At 43.9% G+C, this 15,876-nt stretch overlaps 1 protein-coding gene across 1 annotated transcript in view; it reads right to left on the minus strand.

Moving 5' to 3' along the window:
* The window catches only part of AXIN2 (axin 2), a 52,615-nt gene that overhangs the window by 6,529 nt on the left and 30,210 nt on the right, over positions 1–15,876 (minus strand). Inside the window, 6 exon segments of the mRNA XM_070740300.1 lie at positions 4,960–5,127; positions 9,379–9,474; positions 11,153–11,383; positions 11,718–11,909; positions 12,143–12,651; positions 13,119–13,259. Of these exon segments, the coding sequence (XP_070596401.1) occupies positions 4,960–5,127; positions 9,379–9,474; positions 11,153–11,383; positions 11,718–11,909; positions 12,143–12,651; positions 13,119–13,259 (1,337 nt within the window).

The raw sequence follows: 15,876 nt of genomic DNA on the forward strand, positions 1-15,876 counted from the left end.
TTCCCTGGGGGTACAACACATTTAGATAATTAGTTTCACCTTGTGTCTGTGCAAGATAAAAACACATACACATACACACCAGATTTGGGCCTATGTTTCTTTTATTCACAGATGTAACAAAATTAAAAAACTTCATCATGGTCCTGTTAACGCAAAGGGGTAGTCCTCGACATAGGACGGTAATAAAGCATAAAATTTCCGTTATTGAGCAAGACAAGTGACGTTTTGCCCCATGTTATCACCTTTCTGGCCACAATTCGCCAGTGAATCAACCACAGTTGTTCAGTTAGCGCCGCAGTTGTGAAGCGAATCTGGCTCCCCCATTGATTTTGCTTGTCAGAAGGTCACAAAAGGCAATCACGTGACCTCTCGGGACACGGCAAGCATCGTAAATACATGGCTGGGTTGCCAAATACCCAAATTTTGATCACGTGATCCCAGGGATGCTGCAACGGTCGTTAAGTGTGAAAAAACTCTCTCGTCAACTTTCTTCAGTGACATTGTGACGTTGCTCACTAAGAGAATTGTTTGAAAGTCCAGCCAATAATTACCTCATGCCAAGGTTCAAGTTGCAATGCTCAGAGAGTTTTTGAGTTTAGGTGGATCACTTTTCACGACATTTCTATACACACATACACACCGGTGCTGTCTAAAAACAAGGACTTCCCAGTCTACCACTATACGCAGCACCATGCATAGGGCTGTTAACTTCAGAACTTGCTAAGAACAAATTTCTCTGTGAGGAAAATATTTTTTTTTTTAAAAAAAAGTCCCATCCAGTGGACCAAGATTTTTGAGCCTGTGGCTACTGTACATTCATCACTTCCATCTTTGCAAAGATGGAGGCGATAAATGTTCAGTAGCCACAGGCCCCAAAATCTTGGCCCACACGGACATGATGAACATGTGGGAATTCCATTACTTCAATGGAATGGGATTTTTTTTTAATGGTCAAGCCTAGTGTCCTTACAGATGACCTCCTGTAGAACTGTAACTGTGGTGTATCCTATTGAAAGTTAGGCTACAAGTTTGGGGGGGCTGCTAAATAAACATTATAACTGTATGAAAGTGGTTACCCCTGAGCTTTTATCTTACGCTATACTGAAGATAAACCATGTGAAAACCTGTCACAATATGTATGCCATAGGATTTGGAACCATGGCTTTCCATGTGAGATTTAAATGGGACTCAGCCCCAATGGCCAATTTTAAGAAAAATGGGAGTTAGTCTAATTATATCTAGAAGGTCCCGAATTTCCATCGTGGGAGGATGTTCAATTCCTAGCAGGGTGCTTATCACAAAAGTAAGCAAATCTCTATCTATCAGACCAGCCCATCTCCCTCTTATTAAGACAGTCCTCAACTTACAACCTTTCATTTAGTGACCGTTTGAAGTTATAACAGTAGTGGGAGGGAAAAGTGACTTATGATCTTTTTTTCCACACATACGACTGTTGCAACATCCCCATGGTCACGCAATCAACATTTGGATGCTTGGCAACTGGCTCATATTTATGATGGTTGCAATGTTCACGGGCCATGTGATTCCCCCCCCCCTTTGCAGACTTCTGGCAAGCAAAATCAATGGGAAAGCCAGATTCACTTAACAACTGTGTTACTAACTTAAACAATTACAATGATTCGCTTAACAATTGTGGCAAGAAAGGTTGGTAAATGGAGCAAAACTCACTTAACAGCTGTCTTGCTTAGCAATGGAAATTTTGGGCACAATTATAGCATTTAGCAATAGTGTTTAGACTTATATACCGCTTCCTAGTGCTTTTAAAGCCCTCTCTAAGTAATTTACAGAATCGGCATTTTGCTCCCAACAATCTGGGTCCCCATTTTACCCACCTCGGAAGGATGGAAGGCTGAGTCAACCTTGAGCTGGTAGTGAGATTTGAACTGCTGAACTACAGCTAGAAGTTAGCTGAAATAGCCTGCAGTGCTGCACTCTAACCCAGGGGTAGGCAACACTGGCTCTTCTATGACATGTGGACTTCAACTCCCAGAATTCCTGAGCTAGCATGATTGGCGCAGGAATTCTGGGAGTTGAAGACCACAAGTCATAGAAGAACCAATGTTGCCTACCCCTGCTCTAACCACTGCACCACCCAGCTCTTGTGATCATCAGTCGAAACCTATCTGTACTGCCAACAGGCTGAAGATGGATTAAGGTACACATTTAGCTTATGAGGCAGTTTCAGTGAGAATACACAATTCAGAACAATATATGTAAAATCTATATATCCAGTTTTAGCCTCAACAAAGATTACAGACATTATAGATTACAGAGATACATTATGTCTCTCAAAATTCCATCTAAGGCTCTGGAGTAAGCTGTCATCACCGATCTAAAATAAGATTCTGAGACTCCATATTATTCCAGTGGGAGGTTAGACAATAAGAGTTTTAACCACACAAGTCCTTCTCAGTGCCTTTAACCTCCATTCATTCAATACCATCCACATAGTTTGGTTCTAGTTAATTAAATCAGGGAACCCTTCATTTGAGGCTAGGATCAGGAATGGAATGGGAAACTCCCTGGCAGAGTTTCCATACTGGTGTTGCTTCCTACAAAGCACAAACCATAAGGAGTTCCTATCAGTCAACGTACAATTCTGGTTAACACAGATAGCCTTTGATCTGTAAAGATGGGCCTTAAGTATTTCAAGCATTTACAGTCTAGTTTTGGTCAGGGCTAGGCAGCTATTCAGAAGTACCTTAAGGTGCATCCTTTAAAACAGCAGGTAGTCATAAAATAATAACCAAGCAACAGAGGAAATCTCTGTAAATGTCAGCTAACCCATCCAAAAATGCAGGCAGGTTAAAAACTGGTGCCAAAACAGTCAAGGACAAGCAAGTCTCTTTGGAGAGCAAGTTCCAAAAATATAGAGGTTCTTTTTGCAAATCCCCATCCTCTCCCCTACAGAGACAGAGAGACTAAAGTCTCCTCCAGTAGAGGACTTTGATGCCTATCCAGGCCCTGCCTTTAGAAAATAAATAAATCTTCTTATTTATATATATTTTATTTTAAATAAAAAACATTTTAAGGTGTAGATCTTCCCAAAATACCTGTGACTACTTGGAAGTTTTGTTTTCAATGTCAGCATGAGTCTAGCAGTAATCTTGGGGTAATTGATGAGCTCAATCAATTAGAGACGAAGTAAATTCAAACTTTTATTCCAATGCTTCCTAACTGCTTCTTTTTCATAAAACTTAGAAGCTTTGACTGGAATGATGTAAAAAAAAACACCTGGAAGATTGCAGATTGTTCTTTCAGGGCAATAATGGAAGATAGTTGCTGCGGCCCCCATGTTGTTCACTTTTGAGTTAGAGCAGTGGTTCCAGAGGTGGGTTCCTGCCGGTTCTGACCACTTCTATAGAATCTGTAGCGGGAATTTCCCCCTGCTCGCTCAATCAGCATCAATGGCCGGCTGGACACCCTCCCAAATTGGCTCTCGGTGGTGCCATAGGAGCCGCCATCTTGTTTTTCACTTCTGCACATGTGCAGAAGTTGGGTTTTTAGCACTGCACATGTGTGCGCCTGTATGGCACGTGAGGAAGCGAACTGGCAGCGAGGTAAGTCAGAATCCACCCCAAATGGTTCCCAACCTTTTTGGGGGGGGGCATGCTCCCCCTAAGCATCTTTTAAATCCTGATGCCTTGTGACATATAATTCTTACTTTTCAAAAAATTAACTCCTACTCATGCAGAGGAAGCCTAACAGGCATTAACTTGGTTTAAACAAAAGGTTCAAAATGGGCCCATTAAAAGTCAAATTGCCCCTCTGTAGGACGTGGCCCCCACTTTGGAAACCACTGGGTTAGTGGGTCATATTGTGAAAGGAAGCCGCACCTGTTCCAATGGAGCAATAAAGCATTCCTCGAGATGTTCTCTGCCATAGCCAGAGGTAATAACTCCTGCTTAATATGTATGACCTCAGTAACAGGGAGATGGGACAAGTTGATTCTCTGAATAATTACATAGGAAGTCCTAAGATAGGTCATAAGCCCTTTAGGAGGACTTTAAAAGTCAACCCAAAATAAGGAAGAAGACTGATAGATGGGTTAGAAAGGAGACAGGTATGGAGATCAAAAGGTCCCGCTGATGTTATCTGCTGGGTAAATCTGCCCTCAGGACTTTACTGGATAATACACTCTAATTTTGCAGCACGCATTGGAATATCTTTCCTCAAAAGAAGCCCCAACTCTTTCCTAACAGATGGCATTTGAGCAAATACTTCAGTAAGCGCAATAGTCAAAGTCAGTTAGCCATTGACTTTCACAGATTAGGTTACAATATTTTGCACGACCAATTGGGGCTTTGGTAACCCTTGATTGTTTAATATGTAAAGCTAAATCAACCAATACCAAAGGAGAAAAAAACACATTTTAGAGACCCTTCCTCTTATAAACAAGATGCAGGAATATATGTACTCATTTGTACTGTAGCTATCAGATGTAGGTCTCAGCAATTTTACTTCCATTAGTATCTCCATAGTAGATGATTATCCAGTTCCTTTTAATATTTTTTTTAGGGCCCAAAAGGCGAAATCAGAACAATCAGGTAAAGTATAACCAAACTGATGAAAGAAAGGAAACTTCTAAAGCAGCAGTATATCATCGCAGAAAGGAAATAAGGTCTTTGAAGAGATACCTATTATGCAAGTCTGTCTACTTGCAAAAGGCAAGCCAGCCGACAATCTCACATCTACTCACCGGATGAGATCTCAGTTCGGTTGCTGGAGCAACCGACCCACCTGCTGAGTACTATTGCTGGGTGGGTAAACATAAAGAAGTCAGAAAAACTTCATCTAGTGAGGAGTTGCAGCCAACCTTCAAAAGAGAACAATAAACCTTTCCTTGTGGGAGGCTGCTTACAAATACATCGTGGTTATTTTGGCAGTCAGTCTGTGCAAACACAAGAAAAAGAAGAAAGAAACCACAAAGATGCTTACCTATAATTTCCCTTTTTGCTCAGCTGCTCTTTAAAGTGCCCAAGTGTCAGGCTCGGGGCCTTTAACAGCCTCCTGTAGGGAATTTCTTCTCCACAGAAAAAATAAGTGACAACCAACTCACTAGGCTGGGAGGAGTGAACAACAGGGAGTTTCTTTGGTTCTTTGTGACTGAAACATAAAGGAGGGAGGGAGAGAAAATAAGTATGGCTTCACAACATTTACAAAACATTTATGTCACACTCAGAGGCACAATTACACAAAGGCGTAGAGAGTCAACTAACCACATCAAGTAATTGAAAAATTGAAGAAAGCAAAGCTGGAGACTTTTTTGTGTATTAAATAGTCAGGTAGCCTTCCCTCTATCTGCTGTCTGACGGTGTGGACTTCAACCACCCTTGTTGTTATTAACTAGCTCCACAATTTGGATGGTGATTGCAAACTCATGGCCCACTATGTCGACAAACATTGCTGCTGGGTCATTTAAAAAATGGGAATTCTGATTGCGGGAAAAGGGTTAAAAACAAAGACCAAGGCATGTACTGTATTGTGCAAAGTTTTCAGTGGGAGATATACAGTCTTGTACATATTTGGTGTCTAAATATTTTGGAAAGGGATTTGCTTAACAGGGCAATGATATCTGCAACCCTTGACTATTCCCATCCTAAGATAAAATACAGGAAATAGTATAAGGGCAGACTAAATGGACTATGAGGACTTTTTCTGCCGTCAATCTTCTATGTTTCTATTCAACAAGGCCATTCTACATTGTTTTCATGTCCAGATGAAGGGGACACGACTCTGCAGCTGTAGGATTATCCCAATCCTGAATTATTGGATGTATTTGGGCAGATTGTTCAGACCCTCTAGCAATTTTTCCAAAAAAACCTTTCAGCTACACCAGGGAACTAATGAAGGGAACCCTATGTGGGCTGATCACTAAAGCAGATGATCAAGTGATGTACAATAATACAATGACACCCGCATTGCTTCAGCCATTTGTTCAGTTCAACTGGTTGGATACTCTAGTTGGTTTGCCTATCCTTGGATCCCCAATTTCATGTTGCTACAGTTAATTAGAGAAGTGAAGGACAAATTGCACTCCTGAATCTGTAAACAATCCTTAGGACTAAAAATACTTTTCAAGTGACAGTTCAGTCCTTAGCATTAAGGGTGCTGGGATGATGGGGATGTTAAATAAGAGATGTCAAAAAGAGAAAGGAACAAGGGTTCTGAAGAAAGAGCCAACCAACATTCAGTAAAAGAATCCTGAAAACTGATAGAATTGGTAGGACCATTCACTGTCTGCTTAAGAACTACCTCAAGACCAACCGGTCCTTGATACCAAAAAGGTTGTACTTGGTTCTTTAAAAGACAATGGCAAATCCCAAGCCATAACTTGTTTTCTGTAGTTTTTGGATTAATTTATACATATCTGTGTTGCCATTCCAGGCTAGGCCATGGAAGAGGCATTTATAAACCACAGTGACTGGAGTCGAAGTAACTAAATAGAGAGCTAATAATAAATTTGTACAATATCTGAAACCAACTGGTTCAACGGTTCTCAGTCACAGAAACTTTTACATGTGGATTCAGAGAATAAAACATTGCTAAAGGAAGTGTTCCACTGAGATTTTGGAGTTATTTTTTAAAAAAATACCCTCATATTATGTATAAAATGTCTTGGCTGTCAAGAAAGTTTCAGATTTTTTTTTCTTGTGTTAATTTGTTATTAAAAATCCTCAATAGATATCCATGAAGATTTACTGGGACTGGTCAAGCAGCCATAAAACTACTGGGCTTTACATAATTTCTAACTGCCCTTATATAGCAAGTTACTGACCATAGACTTCAAATTCTACTTTATCAATAATTCTGCTGTCATGTCATGTACAACTTTTGCATTCCATATTAATTTTACGAAAACATTGGGGGAATTGTTACATGATTCTACACCAAGACTTCCTTAAACTATGGCTTGAATAAGCTGAAACAAACCAGAATAAGTCTTGCAGAAAAGCAAAATACTCATGGCTTATGTGACCACTCTCTGAATTGTCTGCTTCCTTTTTTTAGCCGGTCTTGTGAACTGACTAAGTAAATGGGTAGAACCCCAAAACAATCCAATGATAAGCCAGAAACCTATAAAGAAACCAAGGGTGGTTTTTTTTCTGCACATATTTAGTCACAGCCACAATCTCTACAACCAACCATGATTTCAAACTATAGATTACAAATAAACCATGCCTCTTTTGCAAAAGTGAATTATCTTTTTCAAGTCCAAAATGAAGAGGCTTAATCTGTGCTAGAACTATTATTCTTCTCATTGCGCTTCAATACAATAGTCCATTGTATACATTTGGACACTATGCAAGAGTTGGGGATGGGAAACACATTTTTGCAGTGCTTCTTCTTCCTTTGCTACTATGGCCAAATTATTCAGTATTTATATGAAACCATTAGTGAGATAATGGTGAAATATTGCCATTATGTACAGCATCTCCATCCCAGGCTGAGCCAGAAATCTTGCAGAAGTCCTGCCCCAGGGCTTAGAAGTTGTGAGTCAAAACAACCTTAAATTAAACCTCTTCAAGTCAGTATTGCTCAATGTCTGAGATAAGTCTGGCCTTATCCAAGTTCCGAGTTCATCAGGTTTAAGGTATGGCTAAGAAAGCTTTTGCCTACCTCTTGTTAGTGTGTCAAGTACAGACTTATCTGGATTGGGACATTCTTGACTAAGAACATTCTATATGGGTCTTCCTATGAAGATATCACAGGCTTGGATGCTACAGTCATCCCAAAGTCCAATAGCCTATCTGCTAACCATCAATACAGTCATGATAACCTCAATGCTGCAGATGCCGTACCGGATGCTGATTTGCCTTCGATTCCAAGGGACCTACGGGGATATCCCTCCTGTGCATTCCTGTAGCAAGGGCTTGGCATGCCAGCGGTCCCTATTCCATGTGAGGTGGGGGCTCAGCAATGTGCTTTCCTGTGGCCTAAAACATCTCACTTCCCTGGGTGTAGAACATACCCCAACCTTGGGAAACTTCATATAGTCCAACTGTTCTACAGAGCTTTTGGGTGTTCATGGTGCACAAACTACCTAATTACAAATGTGATTGGTTCATCTTCAGATTGTTTCAAATACTTCATTCTGGTCATTTCTTACCATTCACCAAAGTGCTTGGAACTAAGCAGAGATGCCTCCAGATTTACCCCATTTATTTGCTTATCCCCTATTCTGCACAGGATGTGTATGTGTTGTGTGTGTGTACAAAGATAGTAGTAAAGAGAAGAAATGAAGGGACCAATATTGTCTAAAGTTCCAGGATGGAACACAAAAGCAGTTCTTTGTTTAATGGATGGCCCAACTGCTTAATGTTTGGATAACTCTGTAGCATCTACATCTGAACCTCCACAATAATTTGCAATGTTTATTTCACATGGCAGAGGAAGTCTAAGGTCCATAGCCCAAACTTTGAAAGTGCTCTAACTTTCACATACGTATGTGTCATCAAACCATCCTCAACCCCTAGTGATGGATAGAAAAATTCTCTCCATAACGTTCTACCCATAGCCTAACACCTTTCAGATCTTCCAATCCACCTACAATGCCAAGGAAGTGGCCTATAGCTATATTCGATATATGCATTCCTTTACACCGAACTCAATTTAGAAAGCCCTAATTTGTGTGGAACAGCACATCAAAAGCTGCCCCTGTTTTTGTATTTCGAACCTGGGCGGGAGGAAAAACAGAGACATGCCACATCTGTGTTCATACTTTGACACCACTGTCAAAGGGAAGAGAAAACCAAGTTCTGGTTCCACCTTGGGAACCTCAAGAAAACAGAACCTGTTGCAGAAATAAGACTCTTCAGTAGCATGAAGACAAGGCTGTCTCTGAGACAAGCCAGACTTTGCACATCTAAAGGTCACCAAAGGCTACTCTGCCATAATTTTCTCTTCCTAATTTGTTCCAAGTCTTTGTAGAGTGGTTTCAGGAAGCACACAAAAAAGCACTAGCACAGACAGCTGGCTTAAGGTCAGCCAATTAAAAATGAAAAGGGATAGTCATGTGGCTAAGCTTGGACTTCAAACATTACTCATTGCTTAAGATGCAGCATCTAAGAAAGAAAACTTTAATTATTTAGACTCTGGCAGATTCCTTGTCAAAGAAGAACTATCCTGTAATTAGACTAATCCACCAATCTTTGTCCATTTAACTGGAATGCAAACAAAAAGAACAAGAGAGTTAGAGAACCAAGATTTGAAAATGTTTGGTTTTCGCTATAGGCCTTTAAAAAAAGAGAGAGAGAATCCAAACTCCCTTGTAAATATTCCACTTCCAAAGCAATAAAATTGGATTTGGGAAGGGGGGAAAATAGGGAACCAGCAGCTGTCTACTGTTGCACTCACTCTTCTGATGCTGTGTTTGTCGTGCAGCAAGGGCCGTTCCCTCCTGGTACTGAAGCCAAGTGGTTTCGATCTCTAAGCTGATTTGAAGTTGAACATCTGAAGGATTGGGAAATGGGAGAGGAAGGGGAAGAGAGATACAGGAAAACCATTAATACCGTCTCCAAATCCCATTTATGCACTCAAGACTGATGTGCTGAAACGAGCAAGGAAATTTTACATATACTAAAACAGACCTGGGTAAGGGGTGGCCCGCAGGCCACATCCGGCCTGCCCACTATCTGTGACCGGTCCGTGGAGGTTGGGGTCCGCTCCAGTGTGAGGATGAAAGTGGTCACTGCGTCTGCCGGGACTCCTCCGGTCCCTGCTTTCCTGATGAATCGTGAGGAAAGCCGGAACCGGAGGAATCCCAGCAGATGCGGTGAGCTCTTTCATCCTCGCAGTGGAGCGGACCCCAACCTCCTACCAAGAGCGGCTGAGCACAGAAAACACACAAACACTCCAGCACAGTGACTGCGGTGCACCATGTTGCCGTAAAGCAAACAATTAGGGGTCTGTAGAGTGGGTCTGGGTCTTTAGAGTGGTCAGCGTTTTAGTCCGGCCCTCTAAAACCATCCCAATTTCTCATGCGGCCCCATGGCAAAATTAATTGCCCACCCTTGCCTACACTATCTTAGCATCATCCAAAGAAAAGCTAAAGCTTTAATCCCACCATTTAACTGGTTTCTATTTCAGAAGCATTCATTAAGGAAACCGAACAAGCCAGGTTAAATTGGAAGATTCACATTACTTTGACTAGAGAGATTGCAATTGGTAGGGTGCATCCTGACTGTTCCAAAAACCTAAGAATCACTTGATAGTGATGTGGGCAAAAAAAATTGAATTTCATAAATAAATAAGTCCATGCAACAGCTTGAACAAGCCAAAAACTAACTCATAAAATCAAGCCAGTATCAGCTCTTTTGTTTCATCTTTCAAAAATATCTCAAAAATAAAAATGAAAAAGCTTTAGGCTGTTGGGGTCAAATATGGATCATTATCTTTCAATCCAGTTTTTATTAGCCTACCTGTCTATTTTAACCAAGCTACAGATTTGGGGAAAATTGTATGTTACTCAGAGTCAGTTTGAACTGAGTGGCTTAAAAGCCCAGTAGCCAATACACAAACAACCATAAACAAATTTAAATCTCTCCTGAGGAAAAAAGGGGCTTTATGAATCTGACCTCCTATTTGCCATTGTTCTAGCTCATCACGTTACACATTTAATCTGACTCTACATTTTGCAACACAATAGAGAATTTGAAAAGATTCTGTTCGCAGATGCTTTTGTTAGGCAATCTATGGTTTTTACAGGACTATTCCTGAAAATTCCACCTACTCTTGTCTTCAACGGGGACTGTATTGCTTTTAGCAGACATCAACCCTGCAGCCCAGCCCGGGGGGGGGGGGGGCTTCTGTTTTGACACTCCAATGGGGGGAGCTGCTCTCCCCACGGGGGGGGGGAACGCCATTCCGGTAGCGGAAGTGGAGCTGCGTGCACAGCTCCAGTTGACTGGCAGTCAGGCATGCGTGCCTGGTGCAAGAGTTGCTTCCTGCGCATGAGGACATGCGCAACCGTGGAAGCAAAAAGTCTGCGAAAATTGCTGAAATCTCATGGTCGCACACATCCTCGCGCAAGATTTCGCTTCCCCGGCCCATCCCCGCCACCCGCCTGGAGGCATCCTGGTAAACGGAGGTAAGTGCAGCCCCTCACTGACCCCAATTTGTGGAAGGTTACCGTTGTTTCTGTGGCTTGGACACCTCAGCTAGCCTGCGGCAAGCTTCCTCCAGCTGGGCCAGGGTGTTGGGTGGAGTCAGGGGAGGCATGGCGGGATCCTGGACAAAGGGGTGGGCAGGTTGCACAGCCCTTGGGTGGCTGCCGTTACCCCACTGGTGGTGACGGGCCGGACGTTCCCCAGATGTGCCTCTGGTGGAGTCAGAATTGTAGGTCTTCTTCGTGCTTTGCGTGCTGGAAGAAAGGCAAGGGACCAAAGGGGCAAGGTTATAAAAGCTGAAACACGGGGCACCTTTCATTGCAGCTTCTGTTCTATGCACTCTCAATGAGAAGGAAGGGGGAAAAAAGAGAGAGAGAGAAAATAAAACTCTGTCATAACATGAAAAGGGATTTCTTTTTTGCCAAAAACATGACATTTTTGTGGTTTTCCTGGTTTCGTGGAACAGCTTTCATATTAAACCAGAGGAGCAAAAGAGCTTCATTTGTTTTTAGTGATTGTAAAAATAGACAGCTGTGTAATAGATAAATATTTACCAGGAGCAAGAGTGTGCAGACAGTTGATATTTACCTATGGGGCTTGTGCTTAGATTGTCTTTCACTCTCCAACATCCACTGCCAGACGTTCTGGGAGCGATCGGCTTCCCCACTGGGTAGCGGTATGCCTGGCGGGGCAGGGGGGCCAACCCCTTCTCCACCTGGCAGGACGAGGCCATCCTGGAGCTTACAGTTCCTTTTGGGAAGGGTCCCAGTTCTGCTGAGGCTTCCATCAGAGAGAGAAGAACAACAACACTTAGTTTCTGGTGGCTAGTCATTACACAGGTAGAGTTCCGCTAAAACCTCATGCCCCAGTTGGAAGGGTTTCTCCTCCCTGGTCCCATCTCCACTCTCCCCTCGTGGCAGCAACTCCCAGCAGCCCCTTTATAGTTTTTAGACAAATAGGACCAATCCCAGCCACCCCAAGCCATTAGAACTTTTCCCCAAGAGGAAACTCACCCGAATGGCTCCAGCTGAGTGACAGGAAGGTCCGCCCCTTTTGAGTGTCCTCGACATTTTGGATAGCAGTAATAATCAGTTCCCCCGGCGCACAAGCATTGGACCCGCTGGGCTGCCTCGGCTTCTATCTGCTCTTTCGTTTTGGGGATGGTGTGATGGTGGATGTAATGATGGTGAACATGCTTGGTGGTCTGCTTGGTGACAAATCCTTTGCTGAGAAGAGCACAAGCCGCAGGCACAGCGTTCTTGCCCGGGGTGGCTAGCAAGAACTTTCCCCCTGGGAGTCGGTCAGGGGAACGAGCCCTAGGACTATGCCGCCCCATGCCGGGAGACTGACACCCGGGAGTCTTAAGCACACGGGACAGGTGGTCATCCAGAATGGCCTGAGGATCATCTTCGTAGCTGCCGGTGGGAAGCAGCGTGAGAGGGTGCTGCTGATGCTGCACGGCTCCAAGCTCTCGGTTGCCCTGAGCAGCGACAGGCGTGTCAGAGATCTCCTTTTCATCATCCTTCAGGACAAAACGTGAAGGACAAGGACTCAATCAGCAGAACTCAACAAGGGGTCCTCGTAAAGCTCTTCAAACATTACGCCTCCCATCCCCCTAACAGATATCTGGGGCCAGTGCCTAGTTACAGAGATGCTGACAGAATTGGATGCATCTGCGCGCATAGCCCCAAGAGACCTCATCTGGCAGCGAACACGCACAGCAGTGTTGCTCTGGTTTCATTAGCTTGTGCGACTGCAGTGCCTTTCCACACCTGGCCCTCCTTCTTCACAGAAGGATGACCTGAGCCAAGATTCATTCATTCATTCATTCATTCATTCATTCATTCATTCATTCATTTTCTCTCTCTCTCTCTCTCTCCTTCCTGCCCATCCTCTCGCCCACCCTCCCCTTCAGCAAAGCGGGGAGCCACTAAGCAGGAACCCATGCAAAGGGAGCGGGGGGGGAAACGCGGGTTGTCAGGTCCCTACCTCTGTGATTTGCTGCAGCCTCTCTTCCAAGCAATCCATGGTCTCTTGTTCTCGCTTGAGCTTTTCCAACCGAGAGATGAGCTCAGCCGCGAAGGTGGCGGGTTCCACGGGGGTCATTTCCTTGGGGAGCCGGTGGGTTCTCTACACAGAGCAGGGGACAGAGACAATAAGCCAAGTTTAGCTGGCAGCGTGGGCGACAGCAGCAGCTCAGTCTGAGGAGCAGGCTGGCTGGCTCCGTTCAGCTTGTTGTGTCTCCATGTTTGGATGAAAAGACAACCGCAACTAGGCATGGTCTGCTTTGGATTTTTATGAGCAAGTGCTGTGGCCTCATGGAGTGACATCTTCCCCAATAGCGTTTGCCTTCGGCAGGAGCAGTTGGTCGCACTCCGAGGAACCCTGCTTGTTCTCTCTGTAGTACAACCAGCCCATCAGTAGCTACTCTGAAGTAGAAAATCTTCAAAGACTGTTGTCAAACATCAAATGGAAAACTCAGAGGCGGGAGGGGAAAGGAGGGAGGGAGGGAGGGAGAGAGAGACTTTAACTCAAGGAATAAAAGTGGAGTATAAACAGAAAGGAGTTGGAAATTAAAATAAAAATAAGACGGGGGAGAAAAAGGGAAGGGAGCGAGAGGGGGGAAGGAGGGAGGGAGGGAAGAAAAGGAGTCAAATGGTGGCAGATCAGAGAAGGGCTGGTAATTTATTTCCTGGCTACACACTGGGCACCTTTGAGGTAGTGTTGTCTCAACAGTGTCCTGGATCTTTCTCCCTCTCTCTCCCTCTGTTCTTCTCTCCCCCCTCCCTGCCCTCCATCTCTTTGTACAGAAAATGAAGGAAGCTGCTACGGGCAAACGGCGCTACACTGCTGAGCCTGGCTGCCTCCAGCAGATCTATCAAGGGAAAACGCAGCACCTCCAAATCAAGGCTGGAATATGAAAAGGCAAGCAAAGATCTCTGCCGAAAAGAAGCCAGGAAGGGAGGGGGGGCTTTCTCCCCTCCCGCCCCATCTCTATTCTCCTCTCATCTCCCCCACAAGCACTCCGGTTTCTTGCCTTCTTCGCCCTCCAGTTCTGGATACAGAAAAATACACATAATACTTTTTTTTTTGGTTTGGGGTGGGGGGTTTTGAGTGGTTTTTTTTTACTGGGAGGGGGGGCAGCTGAACTACTAAGGCTTTCACAGGCTGCCCATGAGGTGAGGCTGGGCCTCTCTCTCTCTCTCTCTCTCTGGTAACCACTTAGTTTCAGAAATGATGTGAGGGGAGAAAAAGGCGACTCTGCAGGAAATTGTCACTCTTACACAAGCTGGCTCTATTCAGCTCCCTGATCAAAGCACTGCCTTGCAGAGAAAGTCGATTTGCACGCCCCAGGACAAAATAATCTAATTTACAAGCAGAAGCTATAGAGAAGTTTGGGTTTTTTTTTTAATGGCAGAAGAAAATACTATAAACAAACATACCAATAAATAAATACATGGGGGCATGCAAACCCTAGACACCAATAAAGGGAAATATTTGTAGTTCAGGGTTGAAAGGGAGGCCATGGAGCTCTCTGAACTTGGTTGTTTTCTTGACGATGTTTCATTGCCCAACTAGATAATAGCATCAGTGCTAGTGCCATAGACGAAGCATTGATGATGTTATCTAATGAAACATCTGCAAGTAAACAACCAAGCTCAGAGAACATCAAAGACACTAGAGTCTCCAGGGGTGTCAAAATGGTGGCCCGTAGGCCGGATTTGTCACATGCAGGCCACGCCCACCCCAGCTCCACAAAAGGAAGAGACATCACAAAATGTCACGTGACAGTAATGTGCCACGGCAAGTTTGACATCTGTGCCCTAGGTCAATCCCCATCCATCTCAGAGACATACAGTATTTCATCTGGGATTTCTCATCCCTTAAGACAGTGGTTCTCAACCTGGGGGTCGGGACCCCCTTAGGGGTCAAACAAGCGTTTTACAGGGATCGCCTAAGAACACAGGAAAAGACAAATTTCCCATGGTGTTAGGAACTAAAGCTTCTATTTTGGCACCTTGGAACATATTTTTACAATCTGACCAATCAGGCATTTACAGTAGGGCTGTCCCTCTGACCTTCCTGCCAATCAGCTTAAAGCTCTGTTGGGAGAATTGGCACTAGACTTATGGTTGGGGGTCACCACAGCATGAGCAACTATATTAAGGGGTCGCAGCATTAGAAAGGTTGAGAACCACTGCCTTAAGAGAACAAGAAGTTGAATTTGCTCACATCAATCAGAAAATAAGTTTAGAACACAGAACTTCATCAGAGTTGGAAGGGACCGTGGAGGTTCCTTCTCTCTAGTAAAAGACCCTATATCACTTCAGAGAAATGACTGTCCAGTTTCTTCTTAAAAGCCTCTGGCTTGTACTTGCCTAGTTAACAACCTTTAGTAGCTGAAAAATATTCACTTCCAATTGACACCCACAAATCCGCATCCTCCAAGCACGTAGGCTCTCCTATCCCACATCTGTTTCACCACATTAACTGGGGATGATGGGAGCTGCAGTCAATTCGCCCTACTAGGCTGGACCTGATCGATGATGGCGCTCTAGGCCAACGTATTAAGATACTATGCTCAAGAAAGCTACACTCCAAGAAATACACAGCACATCACCCTGAAATCTTCTGTACTTTAGATGAAAAAAGAACTCAAATTTCCAAACAAATACTGTTAGATTAACTGCTTGCAAGGAAGCCAACAAGCAAGAAGACCAAGGATGGGGGAGGAATGGGAGGCGAG

Source organism: Erythrolamprus reginae, chromosome 2 (genome assembly GCF_031021105.1).
Source record: "Erythrolamprus reginae isolate rEryReg1 chromosome 2, rEryReg1.hap1, whole genome shotgun sequence".
In the NCBI taxonomy this organism is placed as follows: domain Eukaryota; kingdom Metazoa; phylum Chordata; class Lepidosauria; order Squamata; family Dipsadidae; genus Erythrolamprus; species Erythrolamprus reginae.